At 47.7% G+C, this 18501-nt stretch overlaps 1 protein-coding gene across 12 annotated transcripts in view; it reads left to right on the forward strand.

The window, feature by feature from the left end:
• The window catches only part of LOC122622010, a 50054-nt gene that overhangs the window by 27206 nt on the left and 4347 nt on the right, over nt 1-18501 (forward strand). For 3 of the 12 annotated variants that reach the window (XM_043800106.1, XM_043800107.1, XM_043800109.1), the window contains exons 1-11: nt 2923-3058; nt 3671-5999; nt 7466-8546; nt 14378-14664; nt 14953-15090; nt 15246-15539; nt 15692-15931; nt 16583-17908; nt 17974-18156; nt 18222-18314; nt 18378-18495. In XM_043800106.1, coding sequence (XP_043656041.1) covers nt 3027-3058; nt 3671-5999; nt 7466-8546; nt 14378-14664; nt 14953-15090; nt 15246-15539; nt 15692-15931; nt 16583-17908; nt 17974-18156; nt 18222-18314; nt 18378-18495 — 6121 coding nt within the window. In that variant the 5' untranslated portion in view covers nt 2923-3026. Of the gene's footprint in view, nt 1-2907; nt 3059-3670; nt 6000-7465; nt 8547-10241; nt 13928-14377; nt 14665-14952; nt 15091-15245; nt 15540-15691; nt 15932-16582; nt 17909-17973; nt 18157-18221; nt 18315-18377; nt 18496-18501 lie in introns of those variants that run through there. The other 9 variants (XM_043800102.1, XM_043800103.1, XM_043800112.1 and 6 more) reach the window with 8 other exon arrangements.

Below are 18501 nucleotides of genomic sequence, written 5' to 3' on the forward strand. Positions count from 1 at the left end.
GTGTGGGCCACTTTTCCCAATGCTCCCAAGTTTGTCACACTTTCAGCCGTCTTCTTCTGTATCTCAACATTTCGCTTTTTCTTGTTTATTGATTTTTCCTACCCGACCCACCCAAGTTTGCTGTACTTTTCACACATTATTTACGTTTCCACTTCGTTTTCTGGAGCTTTAACTACTTCGCAATCTTGGCTCGATGAGTATTTATAATTGCACTTAGCGTATTACAAGAGTCCATAGAATAGAGAGGTTGGAAAATGGGAGGGAAAAGGGGCGGATCCCGATATTAATTAAGTTGGCCAGTTCGTGGGCCGCTTTTTCCGACTCCGGCCAATTCAAACTGAAGTGGCTGATGGAAGTTGGTGGCCATCTTCTGTCTCTCTCGCTTTTCCTTTTGGCCTGAGTGGCACTTGTCGTTGGCGGTAATGACGTCATTGTGGGCAGTTGGTGGCCGGATTGCGGGGAGGTCAACTCCCCAGCAGGTGTGTCTGTGTCCTACCTTTGAGCTGAGTGTGTGCGCTTGTGGTCGACAGACTGTTGCATATGTCACAGCAATTAAATTCCAGCTAAAAATAAGCAGGCCAAGCCTACACAGAATTTCCCTTAAGAGTAGCCAGAAGTCCTATCGAACCCATATCAAAAAATTTTCTGACAGGCGGGGTCATGCCCAGATATTATAATTACGTTCGTATATAGAAAAAATCCTATAAATGATAATTGAATTCCACGGCGGATACCACAGGTCGTATGCGCGATTTTATTTGGAATTACTGATGGAAATGGGAAAACTCACATGCCAATCAAAAGCGAAAACCAAACAAGCGAATTGCGCTCGATTATTGGACATACAAAGTTTATCCGCCATCATCATTTTCATATTTCGGCCAGCTTTCAAATATTTGAACACATGCATAGCTGAGCAAATAATAAGCGAAACAAAAGCGAAATTTTCCGGGAGTCGTGTGGTTTGTGGAACTCCAGTGCGACTATATAAACACAGATGTGTAGATGACCTCTAATCGGCCCTATTGTAATTTGTTATATAAATAAGCTTAATATGATGTGTATCATTACCATCAGCCTCGACATGTTTTTGGGCCTGGCCCAACGCCAAATTTATATCATCTTTTAGCATAATATTCACTATGTATATAGTATAGTAGCCAGTATGTGGGCCATTTATATGCACATATTTTTTTGGCACATTCCTTTGCCCTCCCCGCTGTGTGCATGAAATATTTCTGTGGTAATTTTTCATGCTCACATTAGCGACGTCTGTCAAGCGAGAAAAAGCGGGTGGAAAATGGAAAATGCAACATCAAGAAGCTGCAAGGCAGTCGTTTCAGTCCCCTTTCGTCAGTCAACCCGCATAAATAAATAAAATACGGCTCGAAGGACCAGTGGGAGGGCGAGTCCTGCCGTTTAATCGGTATGGATTTTGTATTGTTGTTCCGCCGCCAATATTTTATTGTGAGTTCTGCTTTGGGCCACGTCTTCCTTCCTTTTTTTAAGGCATTGCGCTTTTCGCAAAATGCCGGGCGGTAATTGAAAGCCATACAAATTGCGGCTGTACGGCTGGCAGGCAATTATAAAATTGCTTGGCCAAAGTTGATTGTGCCGTGAAATAGCCACGGATGGTTCTAACTCGCACATACTGGCCGTGGAAAAAGTCTGGTCGTGAATGGCTGTTAACCTCGTATCAATTGCTTATTTATTGCGTAACATTTTCAACAGGACTTTGCTCTCAATGCACGAGTCAAGTTTCAGACATGGAGACACTCACAGTCGTATTTTGGCTCTTATTTAAGTGCCATTACTGTTTAAGCTATCATGTTAGAAGAGTTCAGAGAAAATCCCGTTGAAGCCTCGCAATCTCCTATGATATAAAAAAGATTTATTAAAAATCTTTCAACAGGAATTTTCAAACGGAGTATTATTATTTCTGTGCAGATAATACGTTTGTTATTTTACATTTGTGTTGTAAAATTCCAAAAGAGACCTCATTTAATAAACACGTTTTTCTGAGTGTTGTTTTTTATGGTTAAGGATTCATTTAATTCCCAGGCAGACAGGATGAAACAGAAGAGAATCCTCGCCATTTTGGCCCTTCCGCTGGGGGAATGTGCCGGAGCTTCAATAAGGGCAATCCATATTTCATTTGGGTAAATGCATTCGAGACTGGGCTCATTGCAGATGCATCTATCCGTGCATTTTGCATACTGCATCCTGCATCCTCACAGTTTTCAACGTTAAATTGCATTAAAATTGTCATTCGATAGAGCAATTATCGAGTGTGTTTGGCTTCACCAATGTTTGCCGTGTGTGCTGTATCTGGATTTATCCATTCCATTTGCGCACTCACATTAAAACCGAATTCGTGTTTAATACTCGACAGGGGCATTATTGTTTCCTTGGAGATGATTTATTTTTTGTGTTCTGCTTTGGGGAGGTTTCACTTGCTACAGAAATTTATGATGTTTTGGATTCACATTTAATATGCTTAGTATAAACAAATTTGCAGTAGGCATGAAACAGAATTAAATTGTATTCAGTTGTTGTGCTCTCCCCAAAAACATTATCAATATAAAATTTAAGCTACCTGCCTTTCTCTTTGGCTTTAATTTTTTTGTTTGGCTGAATTTTTTGCTTCTGCAATTGCCGCCGCGGTAGGCAAATAAATCTGCGGTCCCCCTCCAATAAAAATAGACACATTCGCAATTTCAATTGCAACTAGACGGCGACTGCAATTGGCAATTTTTTTTGGTTTTCTTTTGATGGCACCCCGAAAAGTCTGAGGCACACACGCAAAAGGCAACGCGAAAAAAGAGGCCGCCACATTTCAATCGAAAAGTTTTAATTGAGTTTTTGCAGCCAATCGAATAATCAAATCAAAACTCATTACAATAAAAGCAGCAAGGCGGTCGCGAGAAAGAAATTAGTGCAATTCAATTAAGGCAATAAGGCCAATTAAGTTATTAAACGAATTAACAAAATACACGACAAAAACCGAAAGCCGAAAAGGTGCAAAAATGTTTGGCTGCATTTATCAGCTGTGGGACTGGTGAGTAGTGTAAATCTCGTTGATCTCTCTATAAAGCTCGGCACCCCTTTCCAACCTATGCCCCACCCATTTCCCAGCCCATTTCCCCTTCCGATTTCCCATTTCCCGTAGAGAAAATGAGGCCGGCAAGGTCAGCCGTGTGTTTGCGGCCAGAGCGGCGACTGCAGTTAATCAATTACGGTCAATTACGCGCTGAGCCAGTTGCATTTTCCACGGCCTCCGTGTCTTCCGCAGCTCGCGAATCTCACAAAGACCCAGGCTAAAGCTTAACCCCTTGTTAAGTCTGTGAAATATTTCAAGAATTTAGCGAGTCTACAGGCCAAACTTTAAATCAATAAAATCGATGATAAATTTACCCTTTTTTTCACAAGCTATATGAAAAATTAAAGATTTAGGATTTTAAAGTAAGCACTTTAAATACGCTTATTACAGTCTTTACAAAATAGAAATTGGTTTTGTTTCCTTATAGGTATTGAAATTGCTTTTCTAGGGTTAACTACTGTGTCCACGCGCGCAAGTTAAGCCCGCTGACCACATTTGATTGAATCACTGTTCCGCCTGCCTTGCGAACTTTACTGATCGCATTTCCGCCTTTCCCTTTCGTATTTGCAGGTTGGAGGCGCCGCCCCTCTTCACCGCCGGCACCATGGACGCCAAGAAGCTGCAGCAGCTGCAGGAGGCAGCGATCCTGGCGCAGCAGCAGAAGAAGCTGCCGCTGGCCTACCAGACGAATCTCGTGGACTACCGAACGGCGGCCTACAGTCAGGCATTGTACCAGCAATCGCCCACGGCCACCAGTTCCAGCGGCGGCGGACCCCTGTCCCCGATTGACATGCAGCCGCAGTCCAAGCACCACAATCTGATGAAGCACGGCGGCGGAACATCGAGCAGTTCGCACAGTTCCCCCTACCATCAGTCCTACTCCAGTAGCGGGGGCACTGCGGCCGGGGAGCAGCTGTATCAATCGCCCACGGAGCGAACCTACCTGGCGGCAGCCGGAAGATTGCAGGCCAGCAATGCCATGGCCGGCCATCATCCTATTTCGGCACTGCAGTCGCAGTATCAGCAGCTGCAGGCGGCCAAGATGCAGGCTCAGATGGCCACCCAAAGCGAGGCCGCCCAGCAGCAGCAGCGGACATTTGCCATGCGACAGGCCATGAACCCGCCCACAAATCACTACCACATGAGCCAGTCGTCTAGCATGGTCTCCACCATGACCGCTCTCAATCAGCAGCAGCAACAACAGCAGCAGCAGCAGCAGCAGCAACAGCGGGCTCCTCCCTCTTCGCTTAATTTGCAAAATCAATATCAACCTGCTCAGGGTCCTCTGAAGTTGCAACAGCAGCAACAGCAACAGCAGCAGCAGCAGTCGCAGCAGCATGCAATGCCCAAACACTACCAGGAGCAACTGTACGCCCAGCAGCAGCAGCTGCAACAGCAGTTGCAACAGCAGCAATTGCAGCAACAACAGCAACAACAGCAGCAGCAGCATCGACACAAAAACGACCTGCAAACACCGGGCAGTGAGCACGGCACCGTTTACATCCAGCAAAACCATCCCAACCATGTGGTGAACCAGGCCTGCCAGACCCAGATATCAGCGGTCAAGCCCAAGGCCACGCCCAGTTCGGAGGAGTCATCGTCGAACTCGGCCAAAAGTCCCAGCCATGCTCCACTGGATCGCAAGAAGAGTGCCGGTTCCATACAGGCCCTCAAGTCACCCATTACGAAGAGACCACCCTCCACACCGGTGACCCTGTCGGGTTGGCTGCACAAACAGGGCTCCGATGGCCTGAAAGTATGGCGCAAACGTTGGTTCGTCCTGGCCGAGTACTGTCTCTACTACTACAAGGGTCCCGAGGAGGAGAAGCTGCTGGGGTCCGTGCTGCTGCCCTCTTATCGCGTATCCGCCTGTTTGCCCGAGGACAAGATCTATCGCAAGTTTGCCTTCAAGTGCGAGCATCAGAATATGCGAACCTATTGGCTGGCGGCCGATAATTCGGAGGCCATGATGCAGTGGGTGAGGGCACTGGCGGCTGCCAGCCTGATGCAGGCACCCAGCAGCGGGGAATCGGAGCCAAGTGTGAACTCGTCGCTGAATCACAGTGGCGAAAACTCCGATTCCGGCATTCACACATTGCAATCGCACCCTGGCAAGGGGCAGCCAACACCATCGTCGGAAAATACGGGCAGCAGTGGAGGAGGCAGCGGGAGTGGACAACCCCTCTATGCAAATGCACCACCCAAGCCGAGACGCATTAACGATGGGGGCTACTCGTCACCATCACCCGAGCACAACGAACAGCAGCAGCAGCAGCAACATCCTAGTCGCCGTCTCATGTCGCCCACGCAGCAATTGTACCAGCAGCAGCAACACCAACGATCTCAGCAGCAACAGCAGCAACAGCAGCAGCAACCGCAGCAACATCACGCCATCTATGACACTCGAACTGGACATGTGTCCACCGCCTTGCAGTTGCAGCAGGCGCAGCAGCAGTACTCCCTGGACCATCTGGAGGCGCAGTTCCAGCAGCAGCAACTGGACATGGAGGAGCAGATTGCGCGCCTGCAGCAACAACGAGCCGCCGAGGAGATCTACGGCGAGCGGGAGATGTACATGGCCAAGTTGATGCAGCAGCGACAAGGCCCCAATGGGGCATATCCCACCCAGCAGCAGTTGCTGCAGGCGGAGCGCAGGACACCCGATGCCTATGGGCGCTCCAAGCAGCAACGGCTCTTTGCAGCCGCAGCAGCTGCAGCAGACTACGAGGACATTTACAACATGTCGCAACTGGCAGCAGGCGGCGGAGTTCCCATGTCCGCCCAGGAGGCACTTCTCCAGGAGGCGGCCAGCTACCGCAGACCACTGAGTCCGCCCAGCTACGATGGCAGCAAGCATGTGCCTGCGATGCCGCAGCGGTACACACCCAATCATTTGGAGGTGAGTCTGAACCTTCACACAGTTTTTTTTTTATCAGTATTCAAAACAGTATTATGTCTTGCGTTGTTCTAGATTCTTTAGGTTATACCTGCCATCCATTGATTATTTTACCTAACAGCTTAAATTTCATTGAATCCTTTTAAGTCCTTATATTGCTTTGGAACTATTATTAGAAAAAATACTATAAGTGGGTTTGAGAGCACAAACAGTGAGTGCAATTCTCAAAGGCAGTCAAAAAGGCAAACCACAGCCCCAAGGCAGCCATGAGCTGCGATTCCGATTCCGATTGCGATTGCGATTGTTGATGACCTGCCACTTGGCATTGCATCCTCGGCTTTATGGGTGCTTCGCATAGTGGGAAGCTGGGAAGCAGGGAACTGTGAGCTCGGAGCTCGGGGGCGTGGCTTCAGCAAAGGTCAGCCCACCAAATCATCTGCGATGCCACTTGATGTTGTCTGATTGCCGCAAATCGGGGGAACTGCCAGTGCTCACAAACAAAAAACCCGGCGGAGGAGGAGAACTGAAAAGGGGCATAGACGATGATGGTGTTTCATTCCCTGACCTAGTTGCAAAGTTTCGCTGGCTGAGGAGTCTTGCACCTCAGCACGTATCAGCTTTTCACTTTTATTTGCCCTTGCCGGTGCCGATGCCGGTGCCACTGCAACCAGAGGTGGCCTGGAGGAGCCTGTAAAGATAACTCCTTCATCCTCACGCTCCGACGACTCCAGAAAGCCACACTCAGAAAAGCAGCTGCTGTTTGTGCTGCTACTGAAAGTGCCCCCATTGATGAACGATGGATGGAATGGTGGAGAACACCACCTCCTCCAGAGTCTTTCTCGGAAACTTTCGGTTTCGAGCAGCTGCTGTCTCGAGTCGGCAACTCACAATTTAATTGGACTTTAGTGTGTCAGTGGGTTGCTAAATTGCAGACGTTTCGGTGAAGGAAGAGGTTCCAGTGGCCACCAGTGCACCAACAATTTCCTTCGAATGCAACTCTATGCACTCGCCGCCCTTTGTGTTAGGTGGGTGGGGCAGCTGTTTAGTGGGTCAGGTCAGGCCCAGCAAGTTAGCCGGGAAATGAGTCGCGTGCATTATTTATGGCCCCGGGTTCCTGGCCAAGAGACCAGCTGCGCCGCCTTCCAAGTGCCGAACAAGTTACGGGCCACGCCAATATTGCACATTTCAAAACTTTAAAATGATTCCGAAAATTAGTCTTAGAAATGTTCCATGTCCAGTTAAAGACGGCCATTAAACTAAGTGCAATGTAAGTTAGATATTTAAAAAAAAATTAAAAGAAGTATGTAAAAATGTCTAATTAATAAATAATAAGTCTAATTTATTGAATAACCGTCCCAGTTTTTGCGAGTGTTGAAGTAGTTAAAAATTCACAAGCCCACTTTCCCCGATGCCATTACATAACCCTTTTCTAACTACACGCCCTTCTTCTCTCTTTTGCCCATTTTTAGGCCAGTGCCGCCGATCAACTAATCAATACCATGGACTTGCGTGCCCGCACAGCGGCGGCCATAGTGCGTCCCCATTCGGCGGATTTCTTGGAGTACGAGGCGCGTGCCGAGGCAGCTGCAGCCGCTGCGGCCGCGGCGGTGGCCCAGAGCCAGCAGGAGAGCGGCAGGGCGCCGAGGCCCAAGTCCAGTTTGGACATCAATCGCACGCCGGACAGCTTCTACTACTCGGAGGCCAGCTATGCGGACAAGATGCGGAAGAGCGCGCTGTATCTGCAGAGCGGAGGAGGTGGTGCGGCACAGCCGCAGCAACCGGGCAGCTATCGCACCACGGCGGCAGATTTCAACTCTGGAGTGAACACCATTGGGTATGAGAACCCTTACGAGAGGGCCTACAAGCGGCAGGAACTTCTGGCCGAGGCGCAGGGTGGAGGGGCCAGCAGCATGCCGCGTATGAGCCGGTCCGCCAGTCAGGGTCGCTCGGTGGCCTCCCAGCTGCAGTCGCCGCAGCAAGAGGATCTGCCGCCACTGAATGTTCATCCGGGCTCCATTTTCCCGCCCTCGATGTCCACCCAGGAGATCATTAGCAAGAACGAGCAGTTCCTGAGATCCGCTAGCGCCCGTCTGCCCAAAAGATTGGGTGGAATGGATGATGACTATTCGGCTAGCAATTCCACGACCACATCGCCCACGGGTGGAGCAGGTGCCCCCAACTCGCCGCAGCACAATCTGGATGGCGAACGGAAGCGGGAGGAGTCCATGAAGCGTCTGCTGGAGTGGAAACAACGCATGCTGCAGTCACCTCTGACCCGCAAGGGCATTCAACAGGGCGGCAGCAACATGTCCGCCATGTCCAAGTTGGGCAGCAATCCAAACATCCTGCTGGCATCTACGGCGGTGGCCAGTGGAGCACGCTATGCACCCCAGGCGGGAAAAACGGGATTGGTGGGCAATGGAAATGGCACTGCTCAGGGGGCTGGAAATCCACCATCAGCATCGGGCATCCAGCGATCACGATCCGAGAGCCAGGCCAACATGGGGCCCGGAGGAGTGGTGTACAACAACTACTCCTCGGATGATGAGGGTGAGTCCTAGTCCGCAAAGACTTCCTTTACGTATTCCCCATTCTGCTTGGCTTTAACTCTGTCCCTTTGTAATACGTCTATATCTGTAACTTTCTCTTCTACGAATCTTAAACTACGTTTATGCGCTAGCAAAGTAATTTTAAAGCCCAAAGCGACATTCTTGTCCGCAATGTAAATCTCAAATTAAATTGTTTGGAATTTAAAATCAGTTGAAAGTTTGTTGAAATAGATATTTAATTATGCAATTGAAAGTCAATTATCCTACGTCCATATTTCTCTTGCATTAAAAATTATACAATTGTGTAATTTCGGTAAATCATATTTGTTTAGCAGACTGCATTTTTGTTGACATTTAATGCGCGCGCATAAACGAAGTATGTATCTCTATTTGCATCAGTATCGTACCGTATCCATAGCTGTATCTTTTTATTTATCCGTATCTGTAGCTGTTGCTAACCGTGCTGCCCTGTTCTGCGTATCTTATTTTGTTTTTTTATGTTTATATTTTTACTTTTAATTTTACTTGGCAACTTGGCTTTTGCTTTGAATTAGTTGCATGTTCTGTAGTCTCGAGACCTTGAGATGTCTGCGTTTTGCTTTACTTTGTAGTCAGACCAAGTTACTTAGTTGCAATTGCAACTGCATTGCCCTTCCGCTTGAGGACTCTAGAAATCTATAAATAAAGGACCTCATCTAGCCTGGACAGGCCACACTTTGCTCCAATCTCTGACCATTAACTATTTATAAGCCTTAACAATTTCAATGCTAATTTATCATGTTCAGACGCCAGGCTAAACAATTTAACGCTTCATGTAGTTAATACTTGTGTGTTTTACAACTTTTTGTGGACTTCTTTTATGTTTTAATAAATATGGTTAATTTAAATGTACACAACAGAAAGCAATTTATGTCGAATATCGAAACCTTCCTGCCGTGCTCACACAATATAAATACAAATACAAGTACATAGACAAAGACAGAACTCCACGCCCACACAAAAACACGTTATTCAGAAGCAAATTGAAAAGTATCGAGTAATTAATTTAGCAGTGCTGCCAAAAAGTAGGCAACACATGAAACGAAAATTCAGTTTAAAATTGTTGGCCAAAAACTAAAATCAAAAGTACACACAAATTCTTGCATTTGCCTTTATCCGATGGAAAAAGGAAGGCAAAACGAAAAACCAATATTTCTGTAGTCCATAAATCTATCTCTCCCTTTGTTTTTTTGGAAATCTCTATCTTTCATGGGTTTAGTAAACATTTTTGGCGTAGTTTCGTTTCGGATTTGTTTCATTCATATACACATATATATACATATTCGTTTTTCCATCATGACAACCGGGTGCTTGGTATTTCCACTACTAAATGCCGCTGTAAACTTTGCACTAAAACCCAAAAACAATAAATAAGCAAAAACAAATAAAACTCAAACTCAATCTGGGCTCATAGCGCAATCGACCACCCATTTGATTGATTTTAATTACATACCAACCAGCAAGATATACAAATGTGTTTTATATTTCTTCTTTTCCATACAAACATATATAAATAATTCATTGTGTATACGTTGAACTTGGTAACTCTTAAACAAAATACCTCAATTTGTAAATGCTGTAAATGTAAAACAATGATCGATACCAAAACTCGATACTCGTCTAAAAAATTAACAATATCGAATTGCACGAATCGCAGCTGGGACTGTGGATGATAACTTGTATAGTGCGACGGCAGGAAGGTCATCGTCAAAAACAACAACTAAAGCAGCGACATCACAGGCAATAGTGGCAACAACAACAGCAGCGTTAGCAATAACAAATCTTGGTAGTAGCAAAAATCTAGAGACTTCCAACCAAACAGAAACAGAAACAGAGACAACACCAACATCATTATCAGCACCAGCATCATCCAAAGCAAAATTCCATCTAAAGCCCATTTTGAAAGTGCACGAGGCCAGCAAAACCCGCATTATTCAGGTGCAACCCAAACATCTGGAAGAGCGGCCAAAGCTCAGATTGCAATTGCCGCAGGCGATGGGAAATGAGGAGCAGCAGGAGCCACAGGAGCCACGGGATGAGGAGCAGGAGAATGCTGAGCCTGAGCCTGTTCCCATTCTGCCAAAGAAAACAGCACCCAAGTCGCCTCAGAATGCCAATTATGTGCCTGTGTACAACAATAAGCTGGTTAGCAACTACGAGAATATGGAGTTTGGCAAGCCAATCCCCGAATGCAAAATCCCTCACAGCAATGCAGCCATTACCGATCCCGAGGAGACACCCATGCTAATGCAACTGAAGCTGTTCAAGGAACAGCAGGAGCAGCAGAAGCAACAACAGGAAAACGAGGAGGACCTGACACCCACAGCGGAAAGTAAACCCATTCCAGGGGAGGTGGAAATGGAGGCTCCAAAGGAAAGAGAAGACCAGAAATTAGAATCACACGAGGAGGAGCAGGAGCCAGATGAAGAGGAAGAGGAGGAGGAAGACGATGAGGATGAGAGCACGGCTTGCGAAGAGTACACAGATGATGATATAGATGAAGCCCTGGCTCAGGATGATGAGGATGAAGCTGTCGTCGAGGCAGCAGAGTCCCAGGAACTTGCAGAGGAGCGGGAACTGCAGCAGATATATGTAAACGAGCCCATCACACCCACGGACCAGCAATTCGACGAGAGTCACTATCTGCCCATGACGCCCAAGAAAGTGGAACTGGGTCAGCCGGGTGTCCTGACCTTAGTTTCCACGACGTATGCCGAGGAGGAGGAGGAGAATCACTATGTGGAGATGACTAAGTGCATACAGGACGAGGATAGCAGAAGCAACTACGAGATAATGTGTCTGGCCAGCACCAGTTCGAGTGCCTTTAAGGTGACCACCAAAACGGAGCCTGTCTACATGGAACTGGCAGGGGTTAAGCCACCATCTGCAACGCCAGCCACCGAGGATGCCCACTGCTCTTCGGGGCGTTCCACTTTGAAGAAGGGTAAGAAATCGGGCACAGAAACCTTGAAAAAGAAGACCAAAAAGCGACAGGGAAAGGATATGCCCGATATCCTTAAGCCTGCCAAGAGTGCCCTGGCCTTGGCCAGCGATAGTTCGGATGCGGATGACGAGAGCAGCCGGCAGCAGCTGGAGGCCAAGAAACTGCGTTCCAGATCACGTTTCAGTTTGTCGGATACATTCAGGCCAGCTTCATACTACTTAGGAGCCTCAACGCCCCTCAACAATTATGCAGAGAGTTCGGATAGTGAGATATTACCACCACCACCCATTCCCGCTTCACCACCGCCCATGGAGGAGCTGAAGACGGAGGAGATCTTCTCCTCCGAGCACTATGATACCGTGAAGAGAAAGGACAGTAATGGTAAAGTCAATCTATCGTACGAGCAATTGCCCAAGATGCATGCCAGCAATACGTCCCTGAATCTGCCGAAAGCGGTTCCCAGTCCTACTCTAAAAAGCAGTCGTCTCTCCCTACCTGACCATTTCACCAAGGTACGAATGACACCGCAGAGATTATTGGTGCCAGCTACACCGCCGCAGCAGCATCACGCCAGGACATTATCCGATTCCAACTATAGTTGCCACCTGACCGATACAAGTTCCCGTACATCCTCGGATTTGGATCTGTATCGCCGGAGGGGCCAACAGCAGAGGTGTACCAGCAATAATTCCCTGCCCCTGAGCAGTGAAAATGAGTCCGTGGAATTCCGCCAGAGGTCGGACTCCGAGTTGGATCGCCAGCGTTCGAGGAGACCGCTTTCCCAAGAGTCCATCAGTGAGATTGAGTCGCTGAGCGAACAGTTCGAGGAAACCCTGAGTAGTCATGAATTGGACACCTACCTGAGTCATTTGCACCTGTCCACCGGACAGGCCACGCCCACCAGTAACCTGCTGAACGATGCCAACGCAGCAGCCGGAGCCGATATCCTGACCAATCTTATCAAGCCACCAAAAACATTCCGGAATGCCGAGGACGAGGAGCAGCACTTCTATGGTAACATACACTTTCTCTCCTCAACGGATTCAATTCAGCAGTTGGGCGAGGCAGGAGCAACAGCCCTACGGATTATCCACAGTCGCAATAACAGCAATATATCCACCCAGTCGGCTCCTTATTACTATTCGGAGCTGCCGGCACCGCCGCCCTTGAACAACCAGCGGGATATCCATGCCCATGGGCTAAACATAGCCCACATACACAACCCCATCGATCGGCATCAGTTCAATGTGGACGCCCTGGTGGACAAGGATCAGGCCATAGATAGCAGGAACATCTACAGTGGGCAGAAGGACAACAACGAGAAGCTGAGCAACAAGAACCTCAAGCTAAACAAATCCGTGGACCTGCCGACGGAGATGGAGGGCAGTGGTAGCAGTGGTGGTGCACTAAATCCGGTGGTCCATTCATATCTCACAACTACTAAAAACACAAATCTCGCTCGTAAAACGATTGGTGGTAGCAATCCGTCGGATGATGGCAATCCTAACGAAGATGGTGCTGGTGAAAATTCGGAGGAGGCTGGCAAGACCCCGTCGAGTAATGTCCATACCAACCTCTCAGTTCTAGGTGGCGAGCTGCTCTGGGAGGAGGATGCTCTGTGGCGGGAGAGTTTGCGCCGGGTGTCCCAGCGGCATGCCAGATCGCTGGACGATCTAGACAGGATTACGGCAGCTCCGCCGGTTTCTAGTACGCCCAAGGCAAAGCTGAGCCGCGAGGTGACCTATGTGAATGACAGCCTGAAGCCGCGCCAGCATCAGCAGTTAACCAACGAGCACGATGTCTACGTGCAACTGATGGACACTACGTCCGCCTCCCACGACCAGGACCAAACGGATTCCGATGTCTACGAGGTCCTGCGAGAGGAGACCGCCTCGAATTTGTCACACAAATCAAACGAACTAGATCGCGAGACCATCCGACAGTGGGATGCCATGTCCAGTGGCCTAATGAAGAGCCACCACAGCGGTGTGGAAACCACGGGACCAGCCTCTGCCCACCTGCCCCTAACCAGCAGCGTCCGCTCCATCGTCCAGCAGTTGAACAATAGTTCCATGGATGACGCCAATGGCAATCCCATGGCGACGAGCAAAAAGTCAAGAGCGAACAACAATAATTAGTGAGGCCACCACCGCAGAAAATGGAGCCCCTTCATTTCCGCCCCGAAAAATATATGTGCAATCATTTCCGTAGTTTCAATTTTAGCTTTGCATTTCGCAATTTTTGGTTTTGCACTCTCCAAAATATTTTATGTCACTCTGTTTGCCCGTCATAAGTTTCAGTTAGATAGTGCTCTATTTGTTTTGTTGACTGTCACTGTTGCTGTTGTTATTGTTGTTGTTGTCATTATTGTTGTGTTGTTTTGTTTAATTAATCAACTGGTAAGCAAACTTATACTTATTTATCCAACCCACTTATCTCATTAAGTCATTGAAGCGCTTGTATATATTCGCCACTCACTCACATTCTCACCCATGCACTCACATCTGTAAAGTTGAACAAATCCATAGATAGATATCTATTTGGGAAGTTACAAATAGCCATAGGAGCCAGCAGCTGCAGATACAGATAAAATATATGTTAAATATCCGTAGAAATTTCCACCCCCACCCCCGAACAAATATACAACAACTAGACCAAAACAGAGCCACCAATTACAATTCCAAATTAAATGTTCCGTACAACTGCTGGGCATTCGCTAACCGATTACTGATTACTGATTGCTTTCCTAAATATTTCGCGCACGCATTGAAACTATTTTAAGCCCAATCTCCCCACTCGACCATCTAAAATTGCCTCATTTTCCTAATCAAATCTCTGTGACCTTATAGCCTCGATTTCCGTGCGCAATGTGAACAATCTGCCAGTGGGAAATCTGACGGTGAAGCCGGATCCCTCGGATGTCCATCAGGAGTCCGCTTTTGCCCCCTACTATGGTGGAGCGGCGGAGACTAAGTACGCCAAGAACACGGTGCTCACGGATCGCGGTCTGTATGCCGGAAACGGATCTGGACTGGCCACGTCAACGCCCCAAAATCATCAGCAGTTCCGGATGCGGCGCACCGGAAGTAGGGCGGAAATCGATATGCTGGAGCGCGAGACAAGCAGCCAGATCAGGGTGAGTCCATGCTGGGTTAGAACTTAAACGCTTTTCAGAATCCTTCCAAATTGGACATACTTGACTTGATTTTGCAAGGAAGCAGTCTCTATTCAACTTTTGAACCTATTAAATGGACAATGAAAATGAATTGAGAGCCTGAAATTTGAAACTCAATGAAATGCTTCTCCCAATTTTGAAGTAATTAACATTTATGGGTAATCATATAAATAAATGATAACTCTTGGCATCATGTTGCTTTGGGGTTAGGAACGAACGAAAGCTAAAATATGTTTACACAACCCACAGAACTTGGATGTCTCGGCCGGGGATTTGCTGAGTCGCACCCACGAGGAGCTGGTCCTTTTGCTGATTCAGTTGAGGAGACAGAGCAGTCAGACTGCCAGGGCCATCGAGCAGTGCTGCAGCGATATTCACGATGTGCAGGTTGATAAAGAAGTGCATTTTATGTTTATCTTGGGCAGGTTTTGGCTAACTTCTGGTGCTGGTTCTGTGACTAAATCTATTTTATACCCATCTCACTGTTGAATATATTACTTAAAGCACTCCCATTAACAATGGAAATATGTACTCCTCCACAGAATCGTCTGCGAAGTGCCGAGGGTTTGACCAGAGCCGAAAGTATCCAGCGATTGGACTACTTGAAGCAGCACCTTTTGGACCTGGAGCGGCATTACGAGAAGAGCAAGCCGCTGGTCAATTTGGTGGACAACATGGTCAAGTTGGGCTCGCTGTATCGCAATGATGCAAATGGCAGGGTCCAACCAGCCACTCTGGATCGCCTGGAGTTCAATCAGCGGATGCAGGAGCAGCAAATGCTGCAAGAGGAGCAGCAGCAGTGGGAGCGCCTCAGTCCGAATCAGGCAGAGTTGCAGGTATGGTTTTGTCCTGAATTTCCGTAAATAGAGAAATGGTAGAGAAAATGAAAAACCCTAAACGTGTTTATTAAGCATACTTATAACAAAAATAGAGTTTACATAAATAAATGAGCAAACATTTTGACCTACGTATACATTTGCAATATTAGGCCAAGGTGCGAGAGCTCTACCAACTGGATCAGCTGCTGCAGGAGGAGTCGGGCACTTTGCAGAGTTTGCAGCGGGACAAGGAGGACCTCGAGCGAGCCTTGGGAGGATTGAGGGCTCGCATTCACGACAGCAATGCCACGCCCATGGCCCTGGAGGCGGCCAAGAAGCAGCAGCACATCCTGGAGCGCGAGTTGTCGCGGGTTCATCAGCTTCTGGCCGAGAACTCTAAGGTATCCAAGGTGCCTAGTAGAAGTTTTTTGCATTTCGTGTCCACCACTGCGTGTTATTTGTCTGCTTGAGCTTCGCATGTCGCTTATGTCACTAACCAACAACTAATTCAACGAAGATTAAATTATAAACAGGAGTTCATGAAAATACATAAAATATATAAACAATGTGTAGAGTTGAAAATTTTTAATTAAATTTCAAACTGGAAACAGTACATTTTTGTTAGCCAGCCAATTTTGTTGCAATAAAAATCAATATCAAAAGAAATTGTTTTTTCGGCACCTAGTTTACTTTGTGCTTAGCGTGAATAGCAAACAAATTCATATAAAACCACTATAATCAACAAGTTTTTCACGTGCGTAGTTGAATAAATATGAATTCATTATTTAATTAAAGTGTTCTGCCAATAAGTGATTGAAGGGCTTAATAAATACATGCATATTTACTTACCTGAATAAGTAACAGAAGGCAGCAATTTAAGAAAAGTTGTTACAAATTGAATACATTTGTATATAGCCAGGATAGCCTTTAATTCCACGAGTGTTTACTAAAGCTCAAATGATAGGATTAATGCAAAAGACTTCTCGTGTTTGTGGCTCTGCTGCATGTGCCATTCTCGAAATCCGAGAGCCAACCGATTAATCCGTAATCCTACCTTGCAGAAACTGGAACAGACAGTGGCGGGAAATGCTCGTCTAGAGCAGGAGTTACTCCTCCTCCGCCAGAAGGTACAGGCCACTCGAGGATCCGCCGCCAATGGAATTAACGGTGATGGCTCGCACATCAACGGTGACCAAACTGCCGCCGTTTTAGCCTCGGAGTTGGAGCGAGTGCAGTCCCTGGTGGGCGATATGCAAAGACAACGTCACGAACTCAGCTCCGCAGTTCGCCAGCTGACGGAGAACTCGACCAGGTTGTACCAGGAGATTGGCAACAAGGAGATCAACGGCGGTGGCTCCACCAATGGCAGTCTGAAGAAGCGAAGCAACTCTACTAGTTGGACGGAAACCGATTTGGATGCCAATATGCTGCGATGCGGATCCCGTCAGCAGCTGAACGATTCCACTTTGAACCTATCCACTCCCCTCTATGTGGACACAAATAGTTCGACCAAGCTGAGTGACTACAATCGATACAATGGCAGTAGCGATGCCATTGAGATGAGTGGTGTGGACAGTGACGGTTTCCTGGACAGCAATCCATTCGCCATTGGCTTGGAGAAGCCGGAGATCAAGACGGTGAGGATTGTGAAGCGAGAGTCCGAACGTCGCAATCGCGATCGCAGTGAAAGGGGTCTAAGCAACTCCATTCAGAATCTCGACCAGGTCCTGGAGGAGGAGCAATATGCCCAACAGCAGAGGGAACAGCAGCTGTACGCTCAAAACTTGGAGGAACAGATGACCAATGGTCACCACAGTCGATCCAAATCACTGCCCCGAAACTACAGTGAGCCCCCGAAACAACGACACAGTCGACATCTAAATGGTGGCAAGCAGAATGGTCACCACTACAATGGTGGCTACGATTATGATCGGAACAGCAACTACGAGCATCAGCCGCCGCCACCGCCGGCCCCACAGAGCAATGGACACCACCACAATCATTCACAAAGGGAGCAGCGGGAGCATCTCAACCCACTGGCCAATGCCTACTTCGCCAAGCAGCTTCAGCAGCAGGCGAATCCCTCGAGGGACAGTGCCCGTGTGGCCCTGCGCACCAAGACCGACTCCATGCAGAGCCTCAACAAGAGCCTCACGGACATCAGTCCGGAGCCAGTGTTCCAGAGCGTGGCTGCCCGCCAGATCATCAACGAAATGTCCGCCGGATCGGCATCGGAGGACACCGAGAAGGTGGTGGAGAAGGTGCCACCGCACCACAAGCATCGCAGAGCGGTTCCAAGGGAAAAGAGGCGGCACTACACTGCCCCAAACAATGTCAATCAGAAAGCCATGGAAAAGGTGCAGGCCGAGAACGATATGAATCGAAATGTGAGGGATTTGAAAACTAAGGAAAAAAAAGTCTGCATATTAACTAATAACTTTTGCTTTTTTAGAACACTAACTGGCGAGCTCGCGATGACTTGGACATGGAGGTGGCCCTGAGACCACGAATGAATGCTCCTGATGTGGTTCGTTCGGCTTTGGGACAGGGAGAAAAGATATCCGAGAACACCATAGATAACTTGCTGCTGGCGCCGAACAAAATAGTCATTCCCGAGCGTTACATACCGGAAACAGTAAGAAGAGGATGATTTAAAATGTGAAATAAACCTAATGTATTAATATATTTTAATTTAAATAGACGCCCGAACTGTCGCCGGAGGAAAAGAAGCGTCGACAGGAGAAGGTCGAGTCAATCAAGAAAATGCTGGCTGAGGCGCCCATTAGCAGCAATGTAAGTCCCCCAGACTAAGTCCATATATATCTATATAAAATTATTAAAAATAAATTCCTGTAGGAGAACGAGAGCCTGCCCCCGAGCAAAATCAACGCCGAGAAGAAGCAGCGCGAGCACCTGCTGCAGCTCAACCAAATCCTGGCACAACAGGTGATGCAGGTCAGCAAGATCGTGGCCGGTAAGT

Source organism: Drosophila teissieri, chromosome 3R (assembly GCF_016746235.2).
Source record: "Drosophila teissieri strain GT53w chromosome 3R, Prin_Dtei_1.1, whole genome shotgun sequence".
Classification (NCBI taxonomy): Eukaryota; Metazoa; Arthropoda; class Insecta; order Diptera; family Drosophilidae; genus Drosophila; species Drosophila teissieri.